This window comes from Passer montanus, unplaced genomic scaffold (assembly GCF_014805655.1).
Source record: "Passer montanus isolate IOZ18808 unplaced genomic scaffold, ASM1480565v1 scaffold62, whole genome shotgun sequence".
Taxonomy (NCBI): Eukaryota; Metazoa; Chordata; class Aves; order Passeriformes; family Passeridae; genus Passer; species Passer montanus.
The window spans coordinates 3,247,866-3,259,987 of record NW_024371260.1 but is presented as its reverse complement, the minus strand read 5'-3'; the positions used below and the strand labels follow the sequence as shown (position 1 = coordinate 3,259,987).

Genomic DNA, 12,122 nt, shown 5'->3' with positions numbered 1-12,122 from the left:
TTGTCCATCTCCCCCCGGCTCCAGGGGCTCCGTGTGAGCCCCGACAGCTGCCCCACACCGAGCTCGATCCCCCACGTCCCAAAGACCCCATTAACACCTCCGCGGCTCTGGCACATGCGCCAGCATCCAGCTCGGAGGGAGCCCCGCTCCGCCGCCAACCCGACTTGAGAAAAATCCTAATTATCCACCAGTTACCAGCTGGCTGGCGTGGCGAGGGGCTGCGGCGAGAAAACAGCCGCGATGGGCTGCGGCTGCAGCGTGTCCGGGCAGCGGAGCCGCGCTGCCCCGGCGGCCGGGCAGGATGCCGGCGTGCCCCGTCTTGCCGTGCCGCAGCTCCCGGCGCTCAGCCGGAGCAGCCTGCCAGAGGGGGGCTTCCAACCCGCAGGGAAAAGCTTATTTTCGGCATCTGGCCGCTGGTCTCTGTGATAAGAAGGCCATTAAAAATGAAGAGGGAGGTGGTGGCAGATTGGAGGGCTTCCTGCGGTACGGGCTGGTGAGGATGCTGCTGTCCGGAGCTGGTCAGAGCTCAGGCCCGGGAGGGGGACACCAGTGTCACCCACTGCTGCCCAGAGTCCCTCTGACAGGACAGAGCCGGTCCCAAGGCTTCACCCTTCTCCATTCACCTCTTTTCTAAAATTAGAAATTCAGCATTTTGAAGCAAGAGAGAGAGAAGCCGATGATGTTCTGGTCCCATTGCCCACACTGCTACCCTCAGCTCCCTTCCCTTCCCTCCTGCATTGAGTCAAGGGTGTCTGCTAAAGCACATCTTATCTCTGGAGAGATATGCAGACTCCTCATTTGAATCCTTCAGGAGCTGGGAGAATCCACCACATTCCTTGGTAAATTGTTCCTATGGTTAATTATCCTCACTGCTAAAAAAAAAAAATATACCTCCTTGTTTCTAGTTTGAATTTGCCTGGCTTCAGCTTCCAAGTGCTGGATCTCATTATGTCTTTTGCTATTAGATTAAAGAGCTGGCTGCTATCAGGAACCATCTCCTGGGCACACCATGGTCGAGCCCCCTTGCTCTTCTTGGGGGGAACCTCCATGCAGAACATTTCTGAGGTATTACTCTACAAGGCATCTGTTCCAAACTGTTCATTTTCTTCACATCTCCCTCCCAGGCCATGTCTGTTTTGTCAGTAGAGGGTTTGAAGTGTGGGCAGGAGCACTGTGTGTGGACAGGGCTTGGGGACACCCCTGCCCAGGTGACACTGATTTGCCCAGCCCTGCAGAGCAAGGGCTTGTCCAGCGCTCTACAGGGGCCAGTTCACCTGTCTTTAGGAGCCTCCTCTCCTAAACGAGGGAGAATGGGTAATGCCACATCTCCCAGAGGGATTCAAGTCAAAACCCTTCAAAACCAGGAGGCCATTGGGCTACACACTTCCATCAATCAAAGCTCGTGACAATATCAAAAAATGATGCCAAATCTTTTGACAAGATGACTCACGGAAACCATTTGTTTTGGCATTGCCTGCTCACCAGCTGTCCTTTCCTCTGTGGGCAGATCCTTTATGATTCAACCCCAGATTGCAGGAGACCTTCAGCTGAGACTCCTTCCCTCACTGCTCCAAAATGCTGCCCAGTGTGTGTTGGCTCTGCCGAGCTTGTGATCAGTGCCTGGTGGAAATTGATCAACCATCCTGGCATGAATTATTGGGTGCAGCAAAGCTCAGCGTACCCAAAAGCCACGAGGCTTCCCCAGGAGGAACAGGCTGGGCTGGCTCTTCCCCAGTGCTGTCCAAAGCAGAGCACTGGGATGGTTGATGCTGTTTGAGAAGGTGTGGCCATCACTGCTCTGTCAGGTGTCCCTTTCTGTCCCCAGCCCTGCTGACCAGACATTTACCTTCCCTTCCCAAGTGCCTGCATTTCCAGTGGCTTTTCCTTACCTTAGGTGTGTGTTCCCAGCTCACACAGTGTTATTTGTGAGTTCACTGACAACACAGAGCACATTTGTTTTGCTGAGCTCCTTTCTCCGTTAAACCTGAGTTTGTCAGGTGTGGCAGTGGCACTGCAGAGCTCACGGTGAGTTGGAGGAAGGCAGCAGCCTCATCTTTCAGCACTGACCATGCCTGTGACAGCCCCAGCCAGGAGGACACCAGGAGGACAGGGAGTGACACCAGTGTCACTGCAGCAGGACCATTTCTCATGTGGCACCTTGGCAAGCTGGACATGCTGCACCCGCCTTGGCAATCCTGCAGGAATCCCTGCTCCCAATGAAACATCCCCTGTGCTCTCCAGGGTGCCACTGCTGCTCTCCACAGGCTCAGCTCCAGTGCAGGTGGGCACTGGCCCTGCAGCCAACCTGCTCTGGGGGATGCAGCCATTGTGGCTCAGAGGGCCACACAGCTCTGAGTGTCCTCCCAAGTGCTAAAACCACTTCAGGCATTCAAATCCTCACTCTGGACCCTCCCCAGGACCCCTCCACAGATGCTCCCAGCCACCCCTGGAATGAGCCTGGGCAGCTCCCGGGTCCAGCTGCTCCCCCGAGGCTGGCAGGGCACCGTGTGGCACTGCCTGCCCTCAACTCCCACAAAGGCTTGGGATGAACAGCCACAACCTGTCCTGCGTGCCGAGCTCCCAGTGGGCACAGCCGGAGCAGAACAGTCAGCACAGGGTGATGCGAGGCAGCCTGAGCTCCCTTTAGTTAGAGCTGTGGAAAGATCCCGGGGGATGGGATGGCTTTCAGGAGGGGAGCCCTGCTGCGGTGCGTCTGCTCCACCCCAAAGCCATCCCACTGCACTCCTAGCTGGGGACAGTGGCGAGCGAGCACCGGCCACGGTCTGGCCCTCATCCCTCCGTGCCGGGACAGGACACGCTGCAGTGCTTGTTTCGGTTTCCATCCGGACGCCTTAGGCACGGGAATGCCTCCCATCCCTTCCCATCCCTTCCCTTCCCTGGGCAGCTTTACCTGTGGCTGCCAGCAGCTATCCATCCCCCAGCGGGGACAGGAGCGGGCTGGAATCACATCCTGCCCGAGGACCTCCGCTTTACTCACTTCCTAATGAAATGCAGCAAGGAACGGCAGTGGAAAGGGTGGAGATTTAACACCCGGCGAGGGCAGGGCGCTGTCCCCTGTGCCCGGTCCATGGGAAGCAGCAGCCACCGTCCGCGGGGAAGCTGCTGGACGGCACCAGCGGGAATTCGGCTGCTTCAAACACCGATCGCTGCTGCTTTCCACTGCACACAGCCTCTGGCTTCGGCAGGACACAGCCCCAGCGCTGCGGAGCTGCCGAGCCCGTTCCCCTCCCGCATCCTCCCCGGGATAACCGGGAGCATCCCGTCCACAGCTGCCCGGGGTGTCCCTGCAGCATCCGAGGATGCTTTCTGTGTCCCGCGGGAGGGACTGTCCTGGCAATTAAACACGTCACCTTCCGCAAACAAAAGTCATTATCACAGCCGGGATTTAAATACCGCTGGGCTGCTCTGCCCGTGCCATGACAATGTCAAACCGCAGCCCCGGAGGAAACTCCGCTGCTCCTGCGGGGTGTCAGCCGTCCCAACCCAACCTTCCTGCTCTGCCGGAGGAGAAAACCTGGCCGGCTCGAGCATGGTCAGCTGCTCCCTCAGAGGCACCCGCTGCGGGACTGACACTTGTGCCACCGGCCACAAGTGCTGGTTCTCCTTAAAAACCCCGCGCTGAGCCAGCAGCAGGGCTGTGGATTTAGGAGTTTCTGCCACAGAAAGCAGAGCAGCTCCCGTGCGCTCTGCCCGGCCCCGGGGCCCTGCTGGCAGAGCTGTCCCGTGCCGGGCAGCAGGAGCAGCCGCGGAGCAAACCTGCATCCCGGCTCCGAGAGACAGCAGCCATCCCCCTGGGCATCAAAACCTACTGCGCTCAAAATCCTGCTCTGTTATTTGCTGGGACTTGTAGGGATTAAGTTACTCCTCTAATACGGGAGGGAGAAGGACTGTAAATGACATTTTACAGCACAGCTGTAAATGGCATTCACAGCACAGCTGGGAACGCTGCCGGGAGATACGAGTGAAGGTCCCTCTCGCCCACGGCCTCGCCTCTGACAGCACCCGCTGGCAAATACGCCGGGAAGCACCCTGAGAACAAGGCAGGTACTTCCCCAGGACACTCCTTTTCGCAGGACATTTCCCCACCATTTAGGGAACGGCCACGACAGAAGTGACATCCCAGCCGCTGGCCTTCACACCCCTTTGGGACAAACCCCTGGAAAGCAAGCAGGGATGTCTCCAGCTACTTCCCTCCCCAGGGCCACCACCTGTGCGGGCGAAGTCGCCACCAGTGGTGGCTGCATCCCCCCGTGCCACCTCCCCACTGCCACCAGCTCGGGCGCTGCTGGCAGTGAGGACGCGCTCAGCCACACTGAGCATCTCCCCAGCCAAGGCAGAAGAACTCCTACTTACTGTCCAGGTGGCTGACTTGGCGGTGCTGGATTGCTGGAAGGTCACCTCGAAGTGGTGGGGACCAGGGTAGTCGGTGTTGGAGGGGATGACGGGGGCCGGGGACATGGCGTCGAAGGTAGAGCTGGGCTGCGAGTAGGGAGAGTGCGTTGGGACATTGGAGGTGTGCTCGGAGCTGTAGGGGCTGGTGGAGGCTGCTCTGCTGCCGATGCTCTGATCCATGCTGTTGTTCAGCAAATTGAACTGGGACTGGAGGAAGGGAAAAGGGGAGGAGGGAAAAAAGAAAACACCAGCCAGTTTAGAGACAGGGAAACCTCAGCCACCTTTCTCCAGGGCTGGGGTGTCCTGTTACAGCCTCCTTAAAGGGCCAGCGTGCGGGAGGGGAGGCAAAGGAGCTGGTCTGGGTGGCTCGGGTGTTCTGACAGGTCACCACTTGCGTGAGGGATGAAATCCGTGTGCTTAAATCTCCCCCCTCGAGCCTCTCCATCCTCGCTGGAGGCGGCGAGGTGCCCCAGTCCCGGATTTCTAGAGCACCTGCCTCGGGAAAGCCACGCTCCTGACAGTGGGCAGAGGGCAGGGATGTTGTGGGGTTTGCTCAGGTGTGGGAAGTGTTCCGCTGGAGGTGGGGAGTGCCAGCCCTGTCCTGCAGGCAGGGCTCTGCTCCCCGCTGTCCCTTCCAGCAGCCAGAGTGTCACAGCTCGGCGAAGCCACCCCGCCGAGGTGAGCAGCAGTCCCTGGCGATGGCACCGCTCCATGGCCGCGGCGATTCCCAGCAGCTATCCCGTTTTCCAGCCTCTTTCCAGCCTGTCCCCGTGTGTTCGCTGGTCACGGACACACCGCTCCTGGGAGCGCTTCCCTGAGCCGGCCAGCCCCGAGCAGTGGTTTGTAGCTGGTTTCCCAGGGGGATGTCTGCTCCCTGATGCAGCTCTAATTCGGGGAAAACCTCAAACCTACAAAGCAGGCGCTGCAGCAAAGTCACAGGGCATACAGACCCTCTTAGGCAGGTCCTGGCTCTTATTCCTGACCCAAAGAATGACTTTTTACAATTTTTTCCTTATTCCTATTCTGACCGATTACTGTCAAATTCTTCCAATAAGAGCTGGCAGCTCCTTTACCCAAGGCACAGCCCAAGCACAGCGACATTCCCAAGAGCCCTGTGGCTAAATCAATCTTAGTATTTCCTTAGAAAATCAGACTCAAATACAACTGTTTCTCAGAGCAAGTGGGATGGGTTTTTCCCCAGAAATCTGCAATTCCTGAATTGCTCAGGGGTTGCTCTCACCCTGCAGTGGCAGTGCTGCTGACCATGCACCCTGTCGGGTGCACTGCTGTGTGTCACCCTGGCTCCCAGCACTGGAGCAGGGACACAGCCCCCCTGGACTGTCCCTGTCCCCAGCACCCCCTCATCAGGGGCAGCTGTGGGAAGCCAAGAGCTGTGGAAGCAGCCGTGGGCACAGCCAGCAGGCTCAGAGGGCTGCAAAGCTCACGGCTCAGGAATCAGGAAACGTGTTTTAACTTGGGATCCCAACCTCACCCAACCCTCTTCGATGTGGAATGGTTTAAAGGCAATCATCCTTCTCCAGGGAAGTTCTCCTGTTGCCTGCATCTCTCACAAGGTCGTTGGAGCCTGTGACTAACTGGAGGAATGCTGAACAAGATCTGGCTTGCTTTTATGCATCCAGCCATTTTCTCCCCTAAAATATGTGCCTAAATCCCTCTATTCCTCCACACCGCTCTATAAATAGCCCAGCCAAAGACAAGCCAAGCTTTCCTTAATCCAGCTTTCACCTGGAGAAAAACTTGTGAGAAACTGGCAAAACAGGCACGTGTTAGGAAAGCTTTTACCATCCAACTGGGAGATGGAACTGCTGCAGGGACTGCGGGCAGGGCAGAGCCACTCAGGTAGCACATGAAAAACTGAGAGATCAACCAGGAGAACAGCAGCAAGGGAAAAGGGATTGCTGCTGGATGGGGCTGCTCCCAGCCCAGCTGATCCAGGAGTCCCAGGGCTGAGCTATTTTGCTCCCATGCTGAGAGACAGGATTGTTCATGGCTGAAGCCTGTGGGTGAATGGGGACCCACCACAGAACGGAGCATCCCGAGCTCTGTGGGGAAGAAAACCCTCCCTCAGGAGGGATGGTGAGATAAGAGACCCAGGGTATCACCTCTGCCAGCCAGGCTGGCTGCCCCGAGCTGGGCTGCCTCAGCACAAAGCAGGAGGCAGCACCCTGAGCGCCCAGATTTTGGGAATCTTTTGGCAGAGAGACCCAGAGTCAGGTGCGTGGGCAAAACCACAGACTTGCTGCTCAAAATTGATGAAATTGTGGAAACATTCCGCTAAAAGACAAATTGAAGGCAGAAGTGTTTGTGTGTGTGTGTAAATATGTACCTACACACACAGGGATAATTGTTCACACAACTGCAGCAACGACCTCCCATGGAACAGCCCCAACAATGGGACACACGGGCTTGGTACCAACACAGTCAAGGAAAAACCAGGAATTACGGAATTTCCTTCTATTTCCAACTCCCTCCGTGCCTTTGTCTGTTCCAAATGCCAGGGACAGACACAAACCCTTTTCCCTAAGGAAACAACCTCAGCACTTGAGGACAGGGCTGGAAATGTATTACCTGCAGCACAGGTACAGGTGCAGGTACAGGTACAGGTACCTGCCCTGCCCTCCCAGGGATTTCCAGCAGGGAGAGGAAGCCTCCCTGGGGAGGCAGGCTCAGCTGAGTGGATGACAAAGTGGTGCTGGACACCTCCAGCACCCCCAGGTGCTCCTTGGATGGATGCTCTGGCTGACCCCCTTCCCACACACAGCTGAGGGACCCTGCACCCTCGGCACCTGAGCTTTAAATCACACCTTGGGCTCTGCAGGCAGCAGATGGGGCAAAGCAAGAGGAGCAGCGACTGCCCGCCGAGGCTGCAGCATCCTGCACCAACACGAGCAGGGCTGCACCAGCTCCAGGACAACGACAGGAGTGCACTGGCACAACCCCTGGGGCATCCAGCACCCAGGCCGGGCAGGCAGAGCCAGAGCAGGTACCCCAGAAGCCGAGGATAACTCTAAGGAGAGCATCAGAGCAAAGCCCGCCCGCAGCAAGCAGCACCTACCGTGGTGTAATGCTGCATCGGGTCGCTGATGTAGAGCATTTTAGTTGTCTCGGGGCTCACGGAGCGCGGGGAAGGCTCCTGGCACCGGAGTCATGGGGTCGGGGCGCCGCCGGGGAGGGGTGGCGGTGGGAGGAAGGAGCGGGAGCGGGGCCGGGCGGGCAGCAGCGCCAGGGATGCTGCGCTGGCCGCCCGTCCGTGTGCCGCCGTCTGTTGGCTTTTTTTGCTTTTTTTCATCTCCCTTAGTTCTGTCAACTCGCTGCATCCAACAACAAAACGGGGCCCACCCCTTCTGTCCCTCATGACTATTCATTAAAGCACAGGGCAGGCCCCAGCTTGCCCAGTGATGGACTGGGCGATACCAACCATTCCCACTGCAGGGAGAGCAGGGGTCCAGCTCCACCACAAAACCTGTCCAGATCCCACTCCCCAAAGCTTCTTCCAGCCACACGGGGATGGAGAACTGCTGGGCTGGCATCTGTCACCTGCACACTGAGGTGATCACCCTGGCACTGACCAGGCAGGGCAGTGACTCTGAGAGAGCTCCGTGTCTGGGAGATATGGAGTTGTTTTTATCTGGATGGACACATATGGGTGAGGATGGATGGATGGATGGATGGATGGATGGATGGATGGATGGATGGATGGAGGGATGGATGGAGGGATGGATGGAGGGATGGATGGATGATGGAAGGATGGGTGATGGAAGGATGGGTGGGTGGGTGGATGGAGGGATGGATGAAGGGATGGATGGAGGATAGATGATGGAGGGATGGATTGATGGATGACGGATGGATTGATGATGGATGGATGGATGGATGGATGGATATCTAGAGGGACAGACAGGAATAGTTAGGGATGGATGCCTGACAGAGCATTGGGGTGACCTGCTCAGTGCCACCAAGCACCAGCACCACTGTGGCACTGATGTGTGCCAAGAACAGCAGGAATCACGGACTGAGTGGTCCCTCCACAGCCTCTCCCCATCCCATTACCAGATCACTTTCTGCCGCACACCCCAGGCTGCTCCAGCCCCGCCGGGCTCGGCTTTGCTTACAGCAGGATCGAGAGGAAAGGCGAGGCTCGCTCAGCGAGGGGCACAGCCACAATTAGCAGCGCTCTGCCCGGCTCCTGCCCGCTGTGAAAGGCCGGGGAAGGGAGGGAAAGCGAGCGGAAAGCGAGGGAAAAGGGGCTGGGGGAGGGGAGGCAAGCTGTCGGTGAGGGAAACAGCGACTTTCGGGAGGGAAAAAGTGACTTTCGGGAGGGAAAAAGTGACTTTCTGGAGGGAAAAAGCGATTTTCTGGAGGGAAACAGTGACTCCCATCAGGGAGATGCATCCAGCAGCCTCAGGGATGCTCCGGGCACCGCCGAACAGGCACAAGTGGCCGGGATGTCTCGCACGGCAGAGATGCTTTCCCAAGATTTTGTCTGAGGCAGAAGCAAAGGCTTCTGCAGGAAAGACAGCGGCACGGGGCTGGGGCTGTGCTGGGAGCAGAGCTGCGAGCTCGGCGTGCCCCTCCAGCAGCTCACAAATGGCTTTGTCCCAGAGCGAATGACACTGCTGATGTCCTGGTACTGCCCTAGAGCTCCCCGCTGCTGCCTGCACTGTTATCTAACAATAAATAGCCATGGTTTTACTGACCCTTGTGCCATTGATTAACCCTGCACCAGCGCCAGCAAGCTTGGGTTATGAACCAGCAAATCCCAGAGCCCCCAGCCCACCCCTGCAGGGAAATTGAAGTGTGTGCCCGGCTCAGGTCCCATCCCTGCTGCTGAGCACACTCACCATCACCGGGTCACTCATGCCTCTCATCTGGAACACGTCCATCGTGACCTCTGTGCTGTTGGAGACCTCACTGCTGCTGCTGGGGTTGGCTGGAGGCAGGTCGAAGTAGGTGCTGTCTGGTTCCCTGAGCAGAAATTGAGGCACAGTCATCTCCCAGCCCTCCAACACAGCCTGTGCCACCACCACCACCCCCAGCAACTCACAGTCCCCTAAACCTTGTCCCTCTCCCAACTTCTTCCTCCATCCTCTGCTTTTATTTCCACCTGGCAGAGCAGTAGATGTAGGAAATTCTGCATCCACCCAGCTACTCCAGCATGTCTGTCAACTCAGGGTGTCTTTAGGAAGGTAGGAAGACGATTAAATGGAGCACAATCCTTCCCCTTGCTGGATCAGAGCATGAAGCTCGAAGGCCAGAAGCCTTGCAAACATCTTGGTGGGGCTGGAAGGTGTTTAATTTTGGAATTAAGGGTCCCAGCTTGAGGGGAGCTCTGCTCTGGCCCTGACACTGTCCCCATGCTGCCCTGGAGCATTGCAGGAAGGAGCTACCCATGAGACAGGCAGGGCAAATGGAGTGCCCTGAAACCAGGGAGGCAAATGTGCCAGGTGGCAAAGGTGTCTGCGGAAAGAGAGGATGCAAAAGGAAATTTGTCATTGTCAAAGAGCCCCTGAGCACCCCCATGGAGAATGAGCAGACCCCACTTACAGCGTGCTCCAGAGGTGCTCGAACGTGGGGCCTTCATCAGCCGGGGATGACTGGGACATCTTCAGAGCAGGGGAGTCCGACAGAGGATAGACCACCCTGGCCAAAGGGAAACAGCAGGGTTAGTTAGCACTGCCAGTGTGCTGGGCTGTGCTGTGCCATGCTGTGCATTGTGTGCTGTGCCATTCTGTGCTGTGCCATTCTGTGCTGTGCCATCTCACTCCAGCAAAGCAGCTGTCCAAGGAATCCCTCAATCCCAGCTCCCTCCCAGCAGCACAGCAGGGACCAGAGACCCCCAGAGCCCGTGGCAGGGGATGCACAGGTCAGGGACCCCAGGGTCCCTTGTGGGGCACACACAGAACCAGAGACCCCAGAGCCATCGAGGGGGACACCCAGGACCAGAGCCCCCCAGAACCACTGTGGGGCACACACAGAACCATCATGGGGACACAGAGGACCAGAACCCTCCAGAGCCCATTGTGGGGGACACTCAGGACCAGATTCTCCCAGAAACATCGTGGGGGGACACAGAGGACCAGAGACCCCCAGGGGCCATCGTGGGGACAGAGGACCCGAGTTCCCCAGAACCATTGTGGGGGACACAGAGGACCATAGAGCCTCAGAACTAACATGGGGACACAGAACCAGAGCCCCTCAGAACCATTGTGGGGGACACTCAGGACTAGAGATCTCAAAGCCATCGTGGGGGACACAGAGGAACCAGAGACCTCCAGAACCATTGTGGGGGACACAGATGATCAGAGCCCGTCAGAGCCATCGTGGGGGACACTCAGAGCCCATCCTGAGTGACCACAGCACTGGACACCCCGTGGCCCACGCTGGGGGACAGTGTCCCCAGCCCCACAGTGCAGGCCAGGGCAGCAGGCAGGGATGAGCTCAGCAGCTCAGTTTTTCACTCAAAGCCTCCTGGACGCTGCTGCACAGTCACAACCAGAGCCACGCTCAGTCCAGCCCGTTCCCCCTGTCCCTGCACGGGGATTCTTGGAGGAAAGCAGCCCAGCCCAGCTCTCCCTGTGCCCTCTCAGAGCCAGCAGCTGGAGCCGGAAGTTTCACGGAGCCATCTTGAGCCTCGTGCTGCCTCCCCCCCGGGCAACCATCATCCTCCTCCCTCCGCCTCTCCCTGCAAGCAGCAGGACCTCTCCCCTGCCCTGGCTGACACCCCCAGGCACATCTGGCTGTCCCTTTTCCCCACGCTGCTGTCAGCATCCCATCTCGGCTGCGCCATCTCATAGTGAAAACCCGACACTTCCTGCCTTTTGGGCGGGAGTGCAGGGCAGCTGCTCCCCGAGCCAGGGATGCTCGGGTGCCCAGGGCCCCTGGGACTCAGCTGGGGACCGGCTGGCTGCAGGGGACAGAGTTAAAATGAAAGCAGGGAAGCTTTCCCCGTCGGTTTCGACAGAACACAGCGTGCGCAGCCACCCTGCCTGGAGGAATTCCCACACACTGGAGGGCACAGGAAGGCTCAATCCCCACGGCTCCCATGTCAGGCACAGCTAAAAGCAGAGTCTGATGTCCTCCCGTCCCTCCTCACCCCACGTGTGACACACAGAGAAGCGAAAGCAGCTCTGAGAGAAGCCTAGAACAGACGCAGGTGACAGAACGGGACTGCTGGCACTCTTACCCTTCTTCCATGCTGCTTTCCCTGGCCCAGAGCAGCTTCAGGAAGTAGCCAGGCCTTTTCCTCCCGAGGAGAAAGCACCTCTGCACCGCCCCGGCTGTGTGGTCAGCACGGGTGACACCAGCTCTAACCACGTGGCTGCTCTCGCTCTCACAAGGAAAGAAATCTGACTATTTTAAGGGCGTTTCGGAAGTTCCCTTTCACTCTCTCAAAGCACAGCATGGGTGTGCAAAGCCAGGCCAGCCTCTAATGGTGCCTGGGCTCTGAGTTAAGGGGTACAAAGGGGAGCTGGGGTGGTGAAGCACATCCCTGCTGCTCTGATCCCTGCTCATCGCCTCTGCAGCAAGAGTGACAGCCCAGCACCGAGCACCTGGCTTTGTAAAGAGTTTACCAACCAATTTACCTACAAATAGGGTTCCCCCAAATTTGTCTGGTGCTGATGTAATTCCCTCTGAAAGGAGGGGCCATGTAGAGCCCCTTTTCAGGGAATGCTGGAGGCATTCACGTTTGG

The 12,122-nt window shown here is 57.9% G+C and overlaps 1 protein-coding gene across 3 annotated transcripts in view; it reads right to left on the bottom strand.

Moving 5' to 3' along the window:
* Positions 1-12,122, bottom strand: part of TP73 (tumor protein p73) — a 30,509-nt gene that overhangs the window by 16,290 nt on the left and 2,097 nt on the right. For 2 of the 3 annotated variants that reach the window (XM_039727803.1, XM_039727805.1), the window contains exons 1-4: positions 11,615-11,705; positions 9,976-10,071; positions 9,273-9,396; positions 4,375-4,620 (exon numbers count right to left, since the gene is read on the bottom strand). In XM_039727803.1, coding sequence (XP_039583737.1) covers positions 4,375-4,620; positions 9,273-9,396; positions 9,976-10,071; positions 11,615-11,625 — 477 coding nt within the window. In that variant the 5' untranslated portion in view covers positions 11,626-11,705. Of the gene's footprint in view, positions 1-4,374; positions 4,621-9,272; positions 9,397-9,975; positions 10,072-11,614; positions 11,706-12,122 lie in introns of those variants that run through there. The other variant, XM_039727804.1, reaches the window with a different exon arrangement.